This window comes from Zea mays, chromosome 9, assembly GCF_902167145.1.
Source record: "Zea mays cultivar B73 chromosome 9, Zm-B73-REFERENCE-NAM-5.0, whole genome shotgun sequence".
In the NCBI taxonomy this organism is placed as follows: Eukaryota; Viridiplantae; Streptophyta; class Magnoliopsida; order Poales; family Poaceae; genus Zea; species Zea mays.
In genome coordinates, this window is record NC_050104.1 from 118,104,529 (window position 1) to 118,126,495 (window position 21,967).

General features: G+C 48.7%; 1 protein-coding gene and 1 non-coding gene across 2 annotated transcripts; both read right to left on the reverse strand.

Annotated features, from left to right (window-relative positions):
- Positions 1–2,568: 2,568 nt before the first annotated feature.
- TRNAM-CAU (transfer RNA methionine (anticodon CAU)) lies at positions 2,569–2,659 on the reverse strand. Its single transcript is given in 2 exon segments — positions 2,569–2,604; positions 2,622–2,659. It is a non-coding gene; the product is annotated as a tRNA-Met (tRNA).
- Positions 2,660–8,767: 6,108 nt separating this feature from the next.
- LOC100502456 (nonsense-mediated mRNA decay NMD3 family protein) lies at positions 8,768–10,678 on the reverse strand. Its single transcript, NM_001196934.2, has one exon. The coding sequence runs from the start codon at positions 10,510–10,512 to the stop codon at positions 8,935–8,937; it is 1,578 nt and encodes a 525-aa protein (NP_001183863.2). The 5' UTR covers positions 10,513–10,678; the 3' UTR covers positions 8,768–8,934.
- Between the last annotated feature and the right edge of the window lie 11,289 nt (positions 10,679–21,967).

A 21,967-nucleotide genomic window follows, 5' to 3' on the forward strand; every position in this document is an offset into this window, starting at 1 on the left:
AACACTGTGCGGTTCATTCTTTTCTCGCGTCAGGATTTTAGACGAGCTGCTGGTCTGGTTCTGTGTGTTTTGTTTGTGCAGGTGTGCATCATATATTTGAGCAATGGTTACTAAATCTCAGGTATATCATACTCTCATAGCAGTATACGAGGAAATGGCAGGCCTCGTTCCGGTGCTACACTTGACGGTCGTCTTGAGACGCTTGACCTGGCCAGGGTGTTTTTGGTTGTCTCTTGCCATGTTTTCCTGCTACGTGTACAGTGTCTAGAAACAAGCATAAAGCTAGGGCGACGTACTCTTGTTCTGTTTTCATGCAATGGATGGATATGGATGCCCACCATCTTTCTTTCGCAGCTCCCGGAAATTCTTATCTGTACCAGAACAGTGTGATGTGGCGAGCGTATTTTAGTTCGTCTTGTACGTATTTTTCTTGCGCTTTGCGTCGGCTTCGTCAATCAGCGGTGTCTTCGTCACGAACTTGTTTCCCCCCATCTTTCTTTCCTGTTTATTATTTCTTCGTCAATCGTCGCCGTCACCAACTGGTTTAGATTCCTTCTGCTTTGCTTTGCTTTGCAGCCACAACTGAAATACTGTACAATAAAAAAACGGTGGTGGAAAATACAGAAACCCATTGGGGTGTTGTCACCCGGAGATTATGTGTTCAGCGGAAGAGAAGAGAAGAAAAGAAAAAGGCAGTGGTCCTAGTTTGGCAACAATTAACCTAAAGTTCGTGCGGCTCAAATTGACCAGCAACTGTACTGTCATAGTAAGCGAGATCCAGTGCCGCATTCTTTATGGGCCCCCTTCCTTTTCCTTTCACAGAATACGCATTTCGTGCCACAGATTGTGCCGTTGCAGTGTTGGGCAAATCTTCCACGCAGAGGCATTTGCAAAATGTCGTGCAACATGACTGGTGGTGGTGGTGGATGCCCTGCCACTGGTGATGACGATGACAGAGAAAATAAAAAAAAAGGTAATATACTGATAGGGGGACAGACGGATCGATCCGTTCTTAAATACGATCTGCTTCTGGGTTGAGGGTTCGGTTCAGATCCGGTCGACCTCAGTATAAAGAGGGTCCAAAGAGTCAACCACATGTCCACCCCCAATTAATAACTCTGAAAGTATCCACATGCCTACAGAAGATAAATAGCCGTGATCTAAAAATAAACTTTTTTCGCAACGGATTAAATCATGGGTATCGGTCCAAAATGAAACTTATGGAATTATCCAAAAACAATTCTGGTGAAGACCAAATTTTCGAATCTAAGAGAAAGGTTAAGTAACTAGCTACAAATCGAAGTATTTAAATACCTGATCGAGTTTACCACATGTATAGAGTTGTCGTGCAAAGTCAATTTAAGCCTCTTTTTTTTCCTTGTTCCGCCACCTACATACCACGAAGATTCGACCACAACACAGAGTTAACTGTATGGTACCCGTGGTGCAACGCAAGAGAAGAGAACATAAGCCACCAAGAGGAAAGTAGCATTTTGATGTTGTCAAGGTCAGGCATGTAAATGGCAATGCTTACTTGCTGTCATGTAATGTAAACACATTTTTTCTGTGATGATTGTTCTGAAAGTATTTTTAAGCTATTTGCCTCATGTTCGACGTCAGGTCCATGTCCATGGCAGGCTTGGAGAGCGCAGCTTAGTAGTAGCGCACCATCGGCAGGTACGTAGAAATGCGAAAGGCCTTATGGAGGCTCACATGGTGATGGTGTGCTGTCTTCCGGATCCGGACAATGACCGCCCCTCATCAACTTGCCCAACTTGCCCTGGTAATAATCAAAGCAGGCAAGAAAAGAGTCCTCCTCGGCCCATAAGCTCAGCTGGCCGGCCAGGGGTAACGTCATGTCAGGCACAGCTAAGCACAATAATTTTCTCTCAAAGTCCAACAGGTAGTGATCACCCAATTAGGGATGGCAGTGGGTAAGATACCCAGTGGGCACATGAAGCCATACCCATACCCACTAGGAAAAAATTGACCCGTACCCATACCCACTACCCATCATGGGTACCAAATTACGCAATACCCATACCCACCATGGGTAGCGGGTACCCATCGGGTACCCATACCCATTAACATTACGATAGACATGATCATTTGAATCACAAAAATAAGTACCAGCATAACAAATGTATCGAACCCAACATAATATTATCATAGATTCAACAATATTCAACATTAAATGGCAACATCATGCCTTCAAATCACACAAAATATAGCATTGATTCTACAAAACTGTGGACAAAATCATGCCTTCAAATCTAATTGTTCAATACATAATACTTAATATTTGAATCCAGACCCACGTGTCATATATTAGCGGGTTCCCCATCGGGTAGCGGGTATGGGGCAACAGAGAACATACCCATGCCCACCGTACCCGATGGGCATAACAAATGACCCAATAAAATACCCATGGGTATCAAAATCCGCCATACCCGTGCCCTAATAGGGTTTTTACCCATCGGGTTTCGGGTACCCATTGCCATCCCTACACCCAATCACATTCAAGCCAGGGGAAAAAACATAAAACAAAAAAACTTCAAACCAAAAACTTGGGGTGAGAGAGGCTCGAACTCTCGACCTCAGGATCACTCAACACATTTAGCTATGAGACCTACGCGCTAGCCAACTGCGCCACCACCCCATCTGTGAAAGTTCGTATGACTGAACATTTAAGTATATTTCTAGACGAGTCCACAGCAGTTCTTGAGATCCCTGCAGCTGCAGATGAAGTCAGCATCGCAAATGTAACAAAGGCAGCTCCCTCTCCCCTGTCTTCTTTTGCCTGAACCTAATACTAACAAACTGGCGGTGCTGGACTTTACACGGACGGGAACGCAGAGAGCGCAGCACAGAGCAGACAGACATGCTTTCGCCGTGTGCGGTCATTTAGCTTGGGGGTGAGAATCCATGCAAGTTTTTGGATAAATAAAACTTTTTTTTGCCATTTTGCACCATCCAGTGCGTACAGACTCTGGTGCTTGTTGTTGTACCATTGACTTGCTTGTGAAGTTCTGAACCTACGGCTTCGCAGCAGAAAATAGTCTGCATCAAACACCGGGCTGGCTGTCTGGTCTGGACGAAAATTCAGAACGAGACGAGGAAGCAAAAATACCGGGTTCGCTGGGACTGGGATGAGATGATCGCACAGACAAACCGTAAGTAACGATGAGCAATGCCTGCTGCTACCTACGACTAGGATGTCAGCAGCTCTAGGTGCTATACAAAAGTTAAGGATGGTAGCTCCGGATGTTCTACGGAAGCCAAGCTGTCAGCAGCTCTAGGTGCTATACAAAAGTTAAGGATGGTAGCTCCGGATGTTCTACGGAAGCCAAGCCATGCAAGACGAGGAGAAGCAGGCTTCTGAAGCTGTTGAAGGAGGGAAGCTGAGAAGAGTACCCGAGAGACTAAGCCCAACAAGAAGTATATTGGTGTCAATAGGCTGTAATAGGGCCCACATATTTGTTAGCTATAAAAGAGGGAAAACTGCTCGTCTGTAACCTGGCTTTTGGCTAACGATGAACTTGGAAAGGAAGATAGAACATAGAACCGATTCCTGAGTGTCTGGTGAGTCTTGTGAGAGGGTGTTGTTAACATTTGGTATCGGAGCCAGGTTCTTCCACACCGTCGCGAACCAATTTCAGGCGAGAATTGGAACTATGGCGTGGCCGAGCCTCGAAGATCCGATGGCGCAGCTGATGGCGAAAATCGAGGAAGGAAATCGAGGGATTCATCGGTGTATGGACTCGATGCAGTCTGCTATGGAGAAGATGGAGATCACGCTCAAGGGTTTGCTGACATATCAGAGCGACTTCCAGAAGGGGAGGCCAGGAATCGAAGCGGAGGAGGTGGGGATGATGGAAGCACCAAAGTCCGTTCAGAATCTGGTGGCGAACGCCATATCGGCGCGCGTCATCTCCATTGAGAAGGATGGCTCCGTCTCCGACACGCCAGCAACGTCCATGCCTTCTCGGGCCTCAGATCCGCGGCATGATACCAGCTTCACCACCACACGCACGTGTCTGGGCACAGACCATGCTGTCACCGCCGCGAGCAGGCGCGCCGGTGCGGGCCACGTCGCGAGCGAACGCACGAGCGGGCGCCACCGTCGCCCCCAGCCGTGCGGACGAGCAAGCGCCCCTGCCGCCGTCGCGGGCACACGCGGACCTTCGCCGCCGCCGCGCAGGCGAGCGTGCGCGGGCCGTCGGCGCTACACAGGCAGCACCGAACCGTGCCCCGTCCAGGCGCCCCTGTCGCCATCGCGCAGGCGAGCGCAGGCGGGTCGCCGTCACCGCCGCCACATTGACTCCCTGAAGTGGTGTCTGGTTATTGAAGCGAAGGGGGTGGAGATGGCAGAAGCACTAACGAACATCCGGAATCAGGCGAACAACGTGGCGTGGAAGGCGCTCGGAGTTCCTCTTTCCATTTCGGTGGTGGCACGCTCCTCGATGTCGATTCCTCTGGTAACTACGTCGAGCGGAGCGACGACTGGACCAATTATCCAACAAATAGCCGATCCTTATCAACGACCAGCTACTGATTTGAATGCAACCCGAATCCCTATTCTAGTGGAAGATGTGGTGACCGAGTTCATCAATGGGTTGGTGGATATTTACCCAGATCTGCAGTACCTCGAAGAGTTCCCTCATATTAAGGTCGTTCATCGTGTTGAGGTCGAGCACAGTTCCTATGACAAAGTTGCAGTCATCTCAGGTGGTCAAAGTGGCCATGAACCTACCCATGCTGGATTTGTTGGTCCTGGAATGCTGACCGCTGCTGTCTCTAGAGAGGTCTTCACTTCTCTACCTGTTGATTCTATTTTAGCCATTGTTCGAGCTGTAACTGGTTCCAAGGGGTGCTACACGGATGCAAAGATGTGTGAAGTCGTGACGAGGCCCTGCGTCAGGGGAGGGATGCATAGTGACGCTGTCAGGGTGTTCGGTGAAATGACCGGCGCCTGGGTCAAGCCCGACGAACACGTTTATGCCACCACAATCACATGTTTGGGCAGGCTACATGATGCAGATCAGGCACTTCAGGTACTGGAAAAGATGAGGGAGGCATGGGTCGAGCTGTGGGAGTTAACATACAATTCTATGGTGGGTGTGCTTGTGAAGGTGGGAAGGATGGATGAGGTATTGCATCTAAAGGATCAGATGATGCTGGCTAAGGGGAAGATGGATGTGGTTCTCGCGAGAATGTTGATGCACGTGTACTATTTGAGTGGAGAAGTTAGGAAAACATTAGAATTGTTTGATGTGGTTGCCAGTGATGGTGTGACACTGTCCAATGTGGCATATGGGGTGATGAACAAAGGTTGTGAAGAAGAGGGGATGACAGATGAGATATATAAGCTATGCACATATGAGTTCAATTTGGTGATCAGAGGCCTCTTGAGAAACAAACGGTGGAAAGTTGACATTGACTTACTTGAACTTGTGGTTGATACTTGGGTACCACATTTCTTCACTTACAGTTGTCTAATTCATTGGCTCTACAAGCATCACAAACTCTGCGAGGCAGTCAGCTTATGGGATAAGATGACGGAAGCAGGGGTCAACCCTTCTATTGTGACATACCACACCCTAATGTTGGGGTACTGTCAGAAAGGGTGCAGAGATAAAGCACTCAAGTTATACTCTGAGAGGCTTGATGAAGGATTCCCATCTAATGAGGCCAGTTACCTTAAGCTGATGAAAGGGTACATCAAGAAGAAAACTGTTGACAAGGCCTATGCCCTTCTTAATGAAATGCGTCAGAATGGAGCTCTCGACGAGGGTTTTAAGCAGGCAAAATCTGAAGGCTATAATATGGAGATGGTCGTTGCTGGAGCTGGTTGTGTTTTTTCCCCACCTAGAGGAATAGCAGGTAGAAGAGGTTCAGCTAGAACAATTATTGTGCATAAAGTTGCTGAAGAAGCAAAACCTGCATCTGAAGTTGACGTTACGATGGGAGTTGCACTTTCTGTTTGCACATTGCCAGAGCAAGTTACTTCTGGGAGTTTGGGTCAAAGGCAACTGGAGCTTGGCCTTAGAATCCATGGAGAACTTGGTGTGGCTGTTGTTGAACTCCAGTCAGTTGATATAGTAGCAGAACATGTTCTTAAGCAGATAGTGTCACGAGAAACTCAGTATCTTCCTAACACAAGGGGTTGCAATGATGTTCTCCTAGTGAATGGATTAGGCGCCACTCCTATCATAGAACTTATGATTGCAGCAGTTCCTGAGTTGCAATTGGTGTATGACATTGCTATTGACAGGGTCTACACTGGCACATTATTGACATCACTGGATATGGCAGGATTATCCATTACCGTTATGAAGTCTGACCAAAGTATTTTGAGGAGACTTGATGTTCCCACTAAAGCTCTAGCTTGGCCTGTTGGTTATGAAGGAACTCGTCCACCAGCAAAGTTTCATGTTCCTCTAGCACCATCACCATCAATGAAGGATGACGAGATTCTTGCTCCATCTCAAGAGCTGAGCAAGCAGTTCCTGATGTTTCATATGCACCAGCAAAGTTTTCCATGTGCACCAACTTGGGGACAAGTTGGATCTCTAGGAGGGGGAAATGTCAGCAGCTCTAGGTGCTATACAAAAGTTAAGGATGGTAGCTCCGGATGTTCTACGGAAGCCAAGCCATGCAAGACGAGGAGAAGCAGGCTTCTGAAGCTGTTGAAGGAGGGAAGCTGAGAAGAGTACCCGAGAGACTAAGCCCAACAAGAAGTATATTGGTGTCAATAGGCTGTAATAGGGCCCACATATTTGTTAGCTATAAAAGAGGGAAAACTGCTCGTCTGTAACCTGGCTTTTGGCTAACGATGAACTTGGAAAGGAAGATAGAACATAGAACCGATTCCTGAGTGTCTGGTGAGTCTTGTGAGAGGGTGTTGTTAACACAAGCCATGCAAGACGAGGAGAAGCAGGCTTCTGAAGCTGTTGAAGGAGGGAAGCTGAGAAGAGTACCCGAGAGACTAAGCCCAACAAGAAGTATATTGGTGTCAATAGGCTGTAATAGGGCCCACATATTTGTTAGCTATAAAAGAGGGAAAACTGCTCGTCTGTAACCTGGCTTTTGGCTAACGATGAACTTGGAAAGGAAGATAGAACATAGAACCGATTCCTGAGTGTCTGGTGAGTCTTGTGAGAGGGTGTTGTTAACATAGGACAGTCGTGACACGGCGACAGGCAGTTCATCAGCCTCTGATCCGGCCGGTGGATGGATGCGGACATCCCAAGTACCACCAGGATTGCCTGCAAATGCATCGCCATTCGCCACGCACGTGGCTTGGACACGCGATGAGATCGCAGCACATGTAGATAGAATTGAGAGCTTGTTTGGTTTGTGGCTAACTATGCCCCATTTTGCCTAAGGTTAGTCGTTCGAATTGAATAACTAACCTTAGGCAAAAAAGTTAGGCAAAGTGTGACAATTGAGGTAACGAACCAAACATGTCCTGAGTCTCTATGGACCTTAACCTAGGACCTGACTGAAACCGTCTCAAATACCGTTTCACCTGATAATTCGAACATTACTTATTCTTAAAAAACCTGATTGGCTCCTTGAAATCCGAAACCCACCGCTATATAGCAATATAAAAAAAAAGATAACACGAAATGTCTAGTAACACAAGTGTGACATATACTACATATTCACAAGTATAAACAAGAGGCAATAAATAACATACATTTTTATGACTCAACTACTTATAATAAACATAATTTTTATGATATTTTTACCACATAGGTTCTCCCAGAGATCCAACATCGATTATGATAAAAACATACTCTCTAGTTATGAATGACATAATGTTTTGGTACTTAATATATGTGGCAACAAGTTTGAACTAAAAAATATAGATGAAGGATGTAGAGAGCGTGTACTTGTATGCGTCACTAGATTGGAAAATACATATGGAAGTTCCTAAAGGCTTGAAAATTCCATACCCTAAAAATCGCAACACGTACAACATTAAGTTGCAGAGAATGATGTATTAGCTTAAATAATTTGGACGGATATGGTACAATCTAATCGGTGAATTCCTCTTAAAAAGGAATTTATTAGTGATACAGATTCTTCCTACATCTATATTCGAAAATGAAAAGGACTTGCCATATTCTTCTGATTTATGATGATAACATAAATAAATTATATGTACAAACAAGATTAAGGAGGCAAGCATCCATCTTAAAACGAACTTTAACTAAAAGACTTGGCAAAGACCGAGTTATATCTGGGCCTCCAGTTCCGATATCTCCCTAAAATAAATTTAGTACACATCGAAAAGGTCCTTAAAAATTTAATATGGTAAAGACACCCTTTCGAGGCCTTGATGGTTGTATGATCCCTTAAAAAGGATAATGACTCATTTAGACTAAAGTGTGATGATGAGGAATCCCTAGGAATGTATCTTGTGAACTGCATTATGCCTGATTTGCATTCACATTAAATTTGCTAGCGCGCCATAGTGCAAACTCAATCAGAAGACATCCAGTCATCACAAACAAACATTATCAAAGGCAACATGTCGAAGTGTCTAACCACTATTTTTTCTATTCTCATAAACTAAAGTAGGGTGAGGTGAGTACTGCACGTCCAATATTATGACAATCTAACTAACTTGTTTATTAAGTCCTTAACAAGAACCACATTTAGAAAAAATATATATGCATTTTTATATAAAAGCTTTTTATATAAAAATTAATGAAAAGTTGGGAATACAGGGAAAGAGTTGGAAAAAAAAGATGATTCGAACAAACAGCAGAATTCAAAACTTAAGCACTACAACCAAAATTCTAACTTGTAGCAGTAACAAACAAAGATAACATATATGATAACTGACAGGCTCATCACCAGAAGGGGCAGGTAGGCCAACCCATCCCAGTCAGCAATTCGGAAACAAATAGTAGACGGTATTGCTCATTCCACCATTCCAGTATGAGTGTTCCCTTCCACAGTTTCTTTCCCTTCATCCTCCTCATCGTCACCAAGGGTCAAGTCCTCAATCAGCTCCTCAATTGGCACCGTAGGGATATCATCACCAACTGTTGATGCCATCTCAGACCTATAGTCCTCATTTTTGTACAGATTCATCTTGGACCACATCCCTGAGTCCACCTCCAAATCCCTGAGGAAAGCCTCGTACTCATCTAGCCTCTTCTCTTCCTCGCCCTTGGCCTTATTTGCAGCATCTTCCTCCACCGGCAACCTCTTAAGCTTCCATCGCCGTGTGCGAGGCCTCTTCTCATAGCTCTTCTTGACAAGAACCACCTCAGGTAAGCTGTACCGGGTCATAGCCATGTCCATGTCATCATCATTCAGGTTGGCACCATACAGATCATACCCAAGGGCGTGATCGCCAGGATTCAGCAGATGCCCAAGATGCGTCCTCACAGTAAAGATGGCGTCATTCTTCCCGAAATCTGACATCCGGGCAACCTGCGCATAAGCCAACTGGTACCGAGACCCATCGATGCAAATTTCAGGCGATTCTGGTTCAATGTCAAGCACAATGTACTCCACGAGCTGCTTGCTGGTGAGAGCTGCTTTGAAATTATAAACCCTGTATTTTTTCTCCTCCAGGTGGTGCACTCGCAGCGTGAGGGGGTCAAGAAGAGCAATGGCATTTGTGACCTTGACACAGAGCACGAGCGGGCCAAGGCCACCCATGTCCCGGGACGCCTGGGGGCTGAGCGCGATGAGGTCCTCGCGGCAGATGGGGCAGATTTCGACTGAAAAGGTGTACTTGTAATTGTAGACGCTGCTCTTGGTGTCGTGCGAGACGAGCTGCTTCGCTGTCTGAGTTTGGATAGGAGCGACGGTGGCGACGAAGTCGACCAGGCGGGCGGCATGGGAGCGCGAGCCGAAGAAGAAGTCGAGGCCTTCGGGGGCGGCCGCGACTCGGATCGCGAGGGAAGCCTGGCCGTGCTTGAGGAGGAGCTGCTCGAGGTAGAGGAAAGTGCGGCGGTGGGGCACGTGCTGGCGCAGCTGGACGACGGCAACCCACTGGTCGGGGTTGGCCTGCGCGCGGGAGCAGGAGTCGCACAACCGGTCGTGGACGACGAACTCCACTGGGTGCGTCTGCTCGAGGACGATGCCGTGGAGCACCTCGCGGCGGAGGCGGAGCTTGAGGCGGAGGCGCTTGGAGTGGGGCTCGGAGAAGACGAACTCGGCGCCGGAGAGGGAGACGCGGAGCCGCGCGAGCGGGCGGTTGATTCGGCGGAGCAGGATCTGCATGAGCTCGGGCGACTCGGGTGCGGCGCGGAGCCAGGACCGCGGCGGCTGGAGGTAGGAGGAGCAGTCGGGGCAGTAAACCACGGCGGCGTGGCGCGGGACGCCCTCGGTGATGTCGACGCGCGCGCGCAGGCAGCGCGCGCACATGTTGGCCGGGTTGGGCTGCATGGACACGCCGCACATGCAGCAGAGCACCGTGCCAGCCGTCGCCGCCGGCACGAACATGCCGGTGCCGCCGGCCGCCGGGGCCGATCCGGGCTGCATCCTGATTACAACTGAATCGACAAGGGGATCGGGATGGAGACGCAGGAACTACCTAGCGACGAGGGATTATAGGAATTGGTGGAGAATTGTCCTAGGGTTTTGTAATCGCAGGGGAAGGAGGAAGGCGGCGGCGACGCGAGAGCGGTGGTGACGAATACGATGACGGAGTCCACGGTCACGTGGGCTTCTCGATTAAGGGCTGCGATGCCTCCTGAATCCTGATGCTATGGGCTTTTAGACTACGTGAATTCATGGGCCGTGAAGTCTGTACTGCCTCTTCCTTCCTTCTCGACTCCCGTGACCCGTCGCCATAGCGGTAGAAAAGGAATGGAACGGAGCCGCGAACAAATAAACCAATTGTCTACAGATTTGCAGAATTCGATTCTTCAAAAAGTTTTTGCCTTCCTTAAACAAAAGTGTTTTCCTACCTTTTTAAAGCTAGTTTGAGAACCTCATTTACTCAAAAGAAATTAGTTCATTTCGCCATGTAAAAATGAAGTTACCAAACTATCTCTTAACAAAAAGAGTTTTTTCCTCGGGCAAAATAGAACATGAAGGCGCTGCAACCTGCATGCATCGCGCTAGTTCAATTCTTGCAATGTTCTGATACCACCAGAATTATCATAGTAAACAAACTAAAGATGCATTGATCAATCTTAAAGCAAACGCTTATTTATCTACAGGAGCATAGTTGATACGTAGAATTGTGAGGAAGATCATCATGTCCTACCTTAGGTAGTCTTACAACGCCGACTGAGAAGCGAAAACAACTAACTCACGATGCTACTGCGACTTGAGTGAATATTCATTCACAAGCAATTGACAAGATGACAATCCAAGAACAGAAGAAGCTACATGCCCGAATATCATATGGGTGCATGGTAGGTTTTCGAACCTGGACTGGAAACCGGCTTTCATTTTAATCCCTCTTTCAAGCCCCATTTAGAATGCAGCAATTTACAACTTTGCAAAGCATCCTACCCAAAACAACCAAAGCAAATGAGTTCTGAGCATTATTTTTTTAGTTCATATAGAGAATATGAAAGCAGAACAGGTACATGAAATGTGTGTAAGCTTTACTCTACCCTCTAAAACTCTCAGAGAACTTCTCTGCGCATGTGGTCCAGTGTCCCACCAGATCGGTCCGGTGCGTGAGACAACAACAAAGTTATCATTTTCCTTCACTTCTTCTTCCATTTGATTTGACCTTTCTTGAGCACCTTTCTATTAGTTAGATAAACATGGTTAGAGTATAATCCAATGAACTAAGTCATATAGACTCACCTCTATGTCATCTTCTCCATCGTTTACCTATTTCACCTCAAACAAATACCAAAAATGGCACTTCCACTATAGATCAAGTTAGAGTGCAAATCAAAGTGCCAATAACAAAGTAAAAATGTGTATGGAACATATTCAAATACACAAACCTCTCATATTTAACCTTTTCCATCATGATGTCCTTTTTTTACCTATTTGAGCTCAGTGTTGGACTCCAAAACTTCAAGTCACATAACTTGATCACTCTAGCTATATCTTGAGTTCCAAAACCTTCCAACGGTCAACAAAGACCTTTCCAAACACAAAAATGACCCAAACTCCTTATCAAAGTAAACTTAGCTCTTTGGGGCCTTCCAAGTTCTAGCTTTGATACTTCTACACTTCTTGTGACCATGACTCCACTAGAGCTAGGATCTTGAGCCTTGTGACTTGAACCATAAAACCATATGAGTTACCTTGATGGCTTCAAGTCACGTCCTTATGTCATGGTATTCAATGTTGCATGTCTCTTCCCTATCTGATCAACCTTGACCTTTGCAAAAACTTCTTCTTCGTATTGGTCTTAGGCACCTCAGTCCTGTTGACCTTCTCCCTTGTTTTAGTCCCTCGAAGTCCTTCTTGTCTTTATCCTTAATTCAATCAACTTTCTCTAAGCTATGAACATTGAATCCAACTTGGCAATGTCCATCCTTCACATTGACTTGGGATATCCATAATCCATAGTTAACTCATAGAATATCACACTAGACTCCCTATGTTGAACTTTGTTAGCTTTACACTAAAAACATGTTCAACACTTAACATATTAGTTAGACCTTTAATTATGTTGTGTTGTTATTGAAAGGGAAATATGTCCATGGGCCATTTCTATATTGTTTTGTTGATTAGATGCACAACACATTATGTTTAAACTAACATGGTGTATAAGCAAAGGTATATGAAGCAAATTGAACTCCGAAGAGGACAAAGTGCAAATATAGATGAACCAAGTGAAAAGGTAAGCTCTGGACGCTTAGTAAATTGTTTTGTATGCTAATCATATTTGTTTAAGTGCAAGGTACTTTATGAAGTCAAGTCCAAAAGGAGCAAAAGAAAATAGAGGAAGAAAAAGAGAAAGTGTGCTGGACTGGAGAGCACCGGACGGTCCGGTGCCACCCACCGGACAGTCCGGTGTGCACCGGACAGTCTGGTGCATGGTCTGGCCAACAACCTGCTCTCAAGAATTCTTGCCTGTGTTGGTTATAATTCACTGGACCGTCCGCGCATAGCGTCGGACAGTCCGGTGAGCCAGCAGCCCATGACTAGTGGCCATGTCGACCTCGGGCCAACGGACAAGTGGCGCACCGGATAGTCCGGTGCCCCACACCGGACGGTCTGGTGCCCCCAGAACAGGAAAGCAGCCAATCAGGAGATTCTCTACCTGCGCCTAACTAAAATGGAAATAAGGTCAAACCTTTTCCTAAATGATTTTGGTGGTTGAAATGCCCAACATAAATAATTGGACTAAGTAGTTTGCTCTAGATTATATGTTCCACTAGTGCATAAGTTCATCTACAACTATTCTAAATCGACTGTCCGGAATACCGTAGATTATTCCGGAGAGGAGAAAGTTTTTGGAAAAACAGACTAAGCGCGGACCGTCCGGGCCCTTGCGGTGGACCGTCCGCGACACCAAAGTGAGCCTCGGACAGGAACACTACATAAACGCAAATCAACACTGCGGACCGTCCGATGGAGAAGCGAGCACCGTCCGAGACCAAGCGCGGACCGTCCGGCCTCAGGCACGGACCGTCCAGTCGGCGCAGAACCGAAATACCCGAAGGTGATGGGTTCGGTAAAATGAATTATAGCGTCCTTGCGGACCGTCCGGAGTGCACGACCGGACCATCCGCGATTGCCTTTATCTGACATCTGGCGACGCCTTAAATGCTATATAGCCGTTGATATAGTCGTTACTGCTGACCGTTGCGTTTTCAGCCGTTGATCTGCAGGGGCGGACCGTTCGGACCAGGGGCACGGACCGTCCGCGGTCGACAGAAAAGGAGCAACGGCTAGGAAGTGGTTGGGGGCTATAAATACAACCCCAACAACCTCCATTCAATGCACCCAAGCATTCCAATCTTCCACATTCAATACAAGAGCTAGCAATCCATTCCAAGACACAATCAAAGCTTCCAATCCCTCCAAGTTCCACAATTGAGACAAGTGATCATTAGTGATTAGCGACTTGAGAGAGAGTGATCCGTGTGTTATTTGTCGCTCTTGTTGCTTGGCTTTTGCAATCGTGCTTTCTTCTTCTCCCATTCTTATTCTTAAGACACTTGTATCAAAGCAAGAGACACCAAGTTGTGGTGGTCCTTGTGGGGTCTAAGTGACCCGTTTGATTAAGGAGAAAGCTCACTCGGTCTAAGTGACTGTTTGAGAGAGGGAAAGGGTTGAAAGAGACACAGTCTTTGTGACCACCTCAACGGAGACTAGGTTCTTTGGAACCGAACCTCGGTAAAACAAATCATTGTGTTCATTCGCTTTATTTCTTGGTTGATTTGTTTTCCCTCTCTTTCGGACTCGGATTTAATTCTAATGCTAACCCCGGCTTGTAGTGTGTGCTTAAGTTTATAAATTTCAGATTCCGCCTATCCACCCCCCTCTAGGCGACTTTCAATTGGTATCGGAGCCCAGTACTTCATTAGAGTCTAACCACTCAAAGTGATGTCGGGAGGATCCGCCAAGAGGGAGATGGAAACGGACACAAGCCGAGAGAAGGCTCCATCAAAGGAATCCGACGCCAAAGGAAGGGAGGAATCACCTCCCCGCGTCAAGTCGCATCGGAGTGGCGACAAGAAGAAGAAGATGAAGAAAGTGGTCTACTACGAGACTGACTCTTTGTCGCCATCCACCTCCGGCTCCGACGCGCCGTCTGTCACTTCTAAGCGCAATGAGCGCAAGAAGTTTTGTAAGATCCCCCTACGCTATCCTCACATCTCTAAACACACTCCTTTACTTTCCGTCCCATTAGGCAAACCACTGGTTTTTTACGGTGAAGATTATTGTATGCGGAGTGATAAAATGAGGCATCATCTAACCTCACTCCACTTTAGCATTTGGGACATTGTTGATTTTAGAGCGCAGGTACTGTGGGGGATAGATATCCCCCGGGTCCACTAAAAGAGTAAAAGACCTCACGAAAGGCCCAAGGGCCCAATAAATCGTAAGGTCGTTCTTTCGTGGGCCTGGGGAGGGACAACCAGCAAAGCAGACCGACATGGGGCCGGACTGGTGCAAACCCGGACGACCCACAACATCGAGCGAGCGACCACAACAGAGATCCGACTTTCCCGCGCTGGAGCTCCCATGCAATGGAGCCATGCGAGGATAAGTCGGCAGAACCACAAGGAGATAAACTCAAACAGTTCACTATCTTTTAGCTACACATTGTTATCATATCCATGTGTATTGCCCCACGGTCGAGTATATAAGGCCTAGGGGGCACCCCTTCAGATCGATCGACCCTATTACTTAGCCACCCACTTCGACTCTTTGCATTCTCAATTCAGAGAGCTCTCTTGTAACCTCATTCACCCAGCATACTCACCAGGACGTAGGGTGTTACGCATCTCTAAGCGGCCCAAACCTGTAAACATTGTCCACTGTCCCTCGTGCAACTGGCATGAACCATTTTGCTACAGTCGTCGACACCGTCCTACTCCTAAAAACACCTTGAGGGGCAACCCCGGGTGTGCGGTCGGACCCAAAACACCGACAGCTGGCGCGCCAGGTAGGGGGTGTGTCGACGATCCAAGCTAGCTCAATGGTCGTCACCTTCCACAGCAAGATCACCCTCCGTCCCGGATCCGTATTCTGCTTCGGAACAATCTCATGCGTAGCAGATGAAGAGGGAACTCTACACCGCATTGCGGATCCGCCGGAAAAGAAGTCTCCTCCAACAAACTCCGAAAATGTCGGAGAAGCGCAACCTCCAGCCCTCCGAAAAAAGATCGTCTCCGGAAAGTCAGGGGCCGAGGGCCCGCTGACCCGGAGAACTCCACTGCCTACTTCCCCGACAAAAGAATGGACACAGATCGCGAGGAAGAAGGAGACCAAGAGGAAGCAAGTTGTTCTTTCCATTCCTCCGCCCTCAAAGGAGAACGGGAAGAAGGTCACCACGACAGCAGCACCGTTCTACCCCGACGTCCTCTTCATCGGGAGAGTGGAGTCGCCCACCGTCTCCGACGACGAGCCGACCGCACCCGGAGAAGAACCGCCTCAACGAGAATCCCGCCGACGGAGGAACCGGCGTAGGAACATTCGACGACATCACGCGGCCGGAGAACGGGATCCGGAGCAACCTGTTTCGCGAGACGAGGTCTCGGAGATAGGAGAAACTCCGGAAGAACGCGTCTTCAGAGAACGAAGGAACTCCCGACGACATGATCGCCGCCGGGCTCAGGAACAAGCCGAGCAAGATGCAAGGCAACGCCGGGAGAATCCATTCTTCGGGCGCAACCTGAACCCCGACTTCGCCCGAGCCATGAACACGCCGAGCGAAGTCGGAGGAGTACTAGCTCGGATAGCTGATGGACTCCCTCGGACTCCCGACGCCGAGGGCTACCAACGACTGTTCACCCAGGCGGCCAACCATCTTCTACCGCTTGCTCACCCGCCGAACGATCTATGACACGGCATCAACAGTCGCCGAGACGCGCGAAGCTCCATCAATGCTTCGCGTGAACGGCGGCATGAGAACGAGATCTGCCGCCGGGAGGAGTACGACAGGGATCATGGCATCCCAGCTCGGAGCTAGGCCACCAGAACTGAGTCAGCAACGGCCTCAACTGGCGGTACTACCCGGGGACGGTCGAGGAACCACAACAACTACTCCCCTCCCCGGGACAGACATCATCCCCGACGACAGGAGGACACGTGCGGAGTGTCCGCTCTTACTCCGCGCCTTAGGGCCATCCAATGGCCTCCCAACTTCAAGGTATCCAATGTCGACAAATATGAACCTAAGCAGGATCCAGGGGGTTGGCTAGCCGTCTACACCACCGCTGCTCGAGCTGCCGGGGCGTCCGAAGACGTGATGACCGCGTACTTACCCATTGTCATTGGGCAAGACGCGCTGCAATGGCTGCGACATCTACCCCGACACTGCATCGACGACTGGGGCGACTTCAGTCGACGCTTCACCGCCAATTTCCAGTCCCTCTCCGACAAACCGGCGCAACCGTGGGATCTCAAATCCATCAAGCGTCGGGGGGACGAAACTCTCCGGTCGTACCTCAAAAGGTTCCAGACCATGAGAAATTGTATCCCCGAGGTCACGGAGGCGGCCGTGATCGAGGACTTCTACCGAGGATCCAATGACTCGGCTTTCGTCCGAGCCATATTACAGAAGGCACCGACTACTTCCGAGGAGCTGTTTCGGGAAGCCGACCTCTACATCACCGCCGACGAGCGGGCCCAGGACCTCATCGGAGGAGCAAAGCCCGCACCGGCAGCACCACGACGCGACGTGAACCAGCAACCCGACAAACGCTGGGAGAAGAGGCCTCGCGAAGAAGTGCACGCCGCCGGACCACCTGCCTCTCGCGCCCGAGGAGGACCTCGCGGAGGCGAGCGCACGCTGGACGACATCCTCGACGCCTAGTGCCCGTACCACAAGGACATGCGCCACACTCTTCGTAACTGCCGGGACTTCAAGCACTCCGTCGGGCACGGTCGACCCTTCCAACCACTACCTCCTCCTCCGCCGAGGGGAGGACCAGATGAACCACGACAACCCCATCAGCAGGAGGAGGGAGGAGGAGGAGCTTTCCCGCGCGTTGACAGGGAGGTCAACGTCATCTTCGGCGGACATGGGTCGCAGGAGAACAAAAGACAACAAAAGCTCAACGACCGCCAAATACTGGTGGCGACCACCGGTCCTCCCGCCCCATACCGGTGGTCGGAGCACCCGATCACTTTCACTCGGGAGGATCAATGGCTCAACTTCGACCATCCAGGCAAATACCCGCTCCTCGTCGATCCGGTGATCCGAGAGAGCCGGGTAAAGAAGGTGCTAGTGGACGGGGGGAGCAGCATCAACGTCACCTTCCCCCGGACACTCCAAGGCTTGGGAGTTCACCTCAAAGAGCTCCACGAGTCGGACACTCCTTTCTTCGGCATCGTGTCGACGGAAGGGGAATACCCGCTGGGCCACATCTACATGCTTGTCACCTTCGGAACTCCGGAGAACTACAGAACCGAGTTCCTGAGGTTCGAAGTGGCGAACTTCGACTGCGGGTACAACACCATCATTGGGAGGCCGGGATTGGCCAAATTCATGGCCATTCCACATTACACATACATGATACTGAAGATGCCAGGACCGCAAGGAATCATAACTGTGCGCGCTGACTTCCAAGGCGCCGCAGAGTGTTTCCGAGTGGCCATCCAAGCAGCCCTCACCACCAAGCCGTCGACGGTTTCTTCAACACAGGCGAACTCTAAGCCTGAGGAGGACCTTGCAGTACCGGCAAACGAAGCTCAGGCCGCGACCTCTATGCGGCCGACTGAAGAAACCAAGAGGATCAACCTGGGGTTCGCTGATGAACGCAAGACTGCCATCATCAGCTCCAGCCTGGACGACAAATAGGAAAGCGCGCTCGTCCAGTTTCTGCAAGATAACCGAGATGTATTCGCATGGCAACCTGCGGATATGCCGGGAGTCCCAAGAGAACTGGCCGAGCACAAACTGAAGGTCTATCCCCAAGCAAGGCCGATTCGGCAAAAGCTACGTCGTTTCACGCCCGACAAGAGAGAGGCCATTCGCGCCGAGTTAGCTCGCTTGGTCGCGGCTGGATTTATTAGAGAGGTGTTACACCCCGAGTGGTTAGCCAACCCTGTTCTTGTACTCAAAAAGAATAAAGTGGATTGGCGCATGTGCGTCGACTATACTGATCTCAACAAGCACTGTCCGAAGGATCCCTTCGGGCTCCCAAGGATAGATCAAGTGGTGGACTCCACCGCTGGATGTTCTGTGCTGTCTTTCTTGGATTGCTATTCCGGATACCATCAGATTAGTTTGGCGAAAGAAGACGAGGAAAAAACAACGTTCATCAATCCGTTTGGTGCTTTCTGTTATACCTCCATGTCGTTCGGCCTCAAAAACGCTGGAACGACTTATCAGAGAGCCATTCAAACGTGCTTAGTCGATCACTGGGGCAAGCATGTGGAGGCCAACGTAGATGATGTGGTAATCAAAACAGAGAATTCGGAAAACTTCATCGAAGACTTACAGCTGGTTTTCAACAGTCTGAGACGGTATAGATGGAAGCTTAATCCCGAAAAATGTGTTTTCGGGGTACCAGCAGGAAAGTTACTCGGGTTTATTGTCAGCCACCGGGGAATTGAGGCTAATCCGGATAAAATTGAAGCTATCATGAAGATGGAAGCACCTCGATCACAAAAGAAGGTTCAACGATTTACTGGATGTATGGCAGCTCTGAGCAGATTTATATCCAGGCTAGGGGAAAAAGGTTTACCATTTTACAAGCTACTCAAGAAGGTGGATAACTTTCAGTGGACTTTAGAGGCACAGGAAGCTCTAGATGCACTGAAGAAATTCTTGACAACACCACCAGTACTGAAGCCACCGCGACGAGCTACGTCAACTCAACCAGCTGAAGATCTACTACTGTATATCTCTTGCACGACTCACGTGGTAAGCACCGCGTTGGTAGTCGAGCGAGCAGAAGAAGGACATGCCTACCCAGTGCAACATCCTGTTTACTTCATCAGTGAAGTTCTAGGCCCCTCAAAGAAAAAGTATCCTCAAGTTCAGAAGCTATTATATGCAGTACTTCTAACTGCCCGCAAGCTACGTCACTACTTTGATGACCACAAAGTCATAGTAGTCACTGGTTTTCTGATAGGGGATATTCTTCACAACAAGGAGGCCATTGGCCGAATAGCCAAGTGGGCTTGCGAGCAGGGATCTCATGACATCGAGTTCCGACCTCGCACTGCCATCAAAACTCAAGCACTGGTTGATTTCGTATCAGAGTGGATTGAACAGCAAGTACCAGATAACCCAGAGACTGCAGAAGTGTGGCGAATGTATTTTGATGGCTCGCTGAAACTGCAGGGAGCAGGAGCAGGAATTCTCTTCACCGCACCTGGAGGCGAGCACCTCAAATATGCCCTCCAGTTGCTGTTTCCGGCCTCCAACAATGCAGCCAAGTATGAAGCTCTGATCCACGGATTGAACATCGCCATATCATTGGGCATCAAGAGATTGATGGTGTACGGAGACTCTCTGGTAGTCATTAGCCAGATAAACAAAGAGTGGGATTGTTCAAGCGATTCAATGGGAAAATACTGCACTGCCGTCCGAAAACTGGAAGATAAATTTGAGGGCCTGGAATTTCATCATGTAGAAAGAGATCGGAACACAGCAGCCGATGTATTGTCCAAGCTAGGATCCAGTCGAACTCAGGTCCCACCTGGAGTCTTTGTACAAGAAGTACTACAGCCGAGCATCTCAATGGATCAAACAGAAGAGTGTAATATTATAGATCAACCCGAGTCAGACTCTAATGACTGGAGAAGGCCAATCATCAAGTATATAAAGAATGAAGAGGAGCCAGATGACAAGAATTCAGTCGAGCGCATTGCCAGACAGTCGGCTCACTACACACTCATTGGGGAGACATTGTACAGAAGAGGTGCATCAGGCGTCCTCATGAAGTGCATTCTCTTATCTACTGGGAAGCGACTTCTGGAGGAGGTCCATGCTGGGCAATGTGGAATACATGCAGCATCCAGAACACTAGTCGGGAAGGTCTTCAGGTCAGGATTCTATTGGCCAACAGCGAAGAATGATGCAGCCGAGTTAGTTCAGAGGTGCGAAGTTTGCCAATACTTGTCAAAACAACAACATCTGCCAGCACAGCAAATGCAGACCATACCAGTAACTTGGCCTTTCGCGTGCTGGGGACTGGATATAATTGGACCCTTCAAGAAAGCTCAAGGAGGATACACTCATGTATTGGTAGCAATCGACAAATTCACTAAATGGATAGAGTTCAAGCCCGTCGCTTCTTTAACCTCAGCTAAGGCCGTGGAATTCATACAAGACATAATATTCAGATTCGGGATACCAAACAGCATCATAACTGACCTAGGATCCAACTTCACAAGTTCAGAGTTCTTCGACTTCTGCGAGCAAAAAAGCATTCAGATCAAGTATGCATCTGTAGCACATCCAAGAGCCAACGAGCAGGTTGAGCGAGCCAACGGGATGATACTGGAGGCACTCAGGAAAAAGGTCTTCGACAAGAATGAAAAATTCGCAGGAAAGTGGATAAGGGAATTGCCCTATGTTGTTTGGAGCCTAAGAACCCAACCTAGCCGAGCTCTACATGGAAACACTCCTTTCTTCATGGTTTATGGGTCGGAGGCAGTGCTACCCGCCGATCTCAAGTTCGGGGCGCCAAGGTTGATCTTCGAAAACATAGCAGAAGTCGAGGCCACCAGGCTGGAGGACATTGATATACTTGAAGAAGAACGGCTAAATGCGGTGATCCAATCAGCACGGTACCAGCAGACTCTAAGGCGCTATCACGACAAGGTCGTGCGACAGCGATCCTTCTCAGTAGGAGATCTCGTCCTCCGCCGAATTCTAACGGGGGAGGGACGACACAAGTTATCGATCTTATGGGAAGGACCCTTCATAGTAGCAGAAGTCACTCGGCCCGGATCGTATCGTCTCACTCAGATGGATGGCACAGAAGTCGGGAACTCCTGGAACATAGAACACCTCAGGAAGTTTTACCCCTAGCTGTATTTCAAAAGCTATCGGGACAACGATGTACCCTGTAAAATGGAAATATGTCATCAATAAAAAAGGGGTTTCAAAGATACTCAGCTTGTTCACGATTGACTTGCATTCTTACTTAACTCGAGGTGACCACTATGCCCTGCTAACAGAGCAATCGGCTTAAGTCGGCAGCGACTTAAGGCGGTGCAACATGCTCACGCTTACTTAACTCGGGGTGACCACTATGCCCTGCTAACGGAGCAATCGGCTTAAGTCGGCAACGACTTAAGGCGGTGCAATATGCTACACTTACTTAACTCGGGGTGACCACTATGCCCTGCTAACGGAGCAATCGGCTTAAGTCGGCGACGACTT

Coding starts and splice junctions, on each gene's coding strand:
- LOC100502456 (NM_001196934.2), bottom strand. CDS start 10,512: ATGCAGCCCGGATCGGCCCCGGCGGCCGGCGGCACCGGCATGTTCGTG.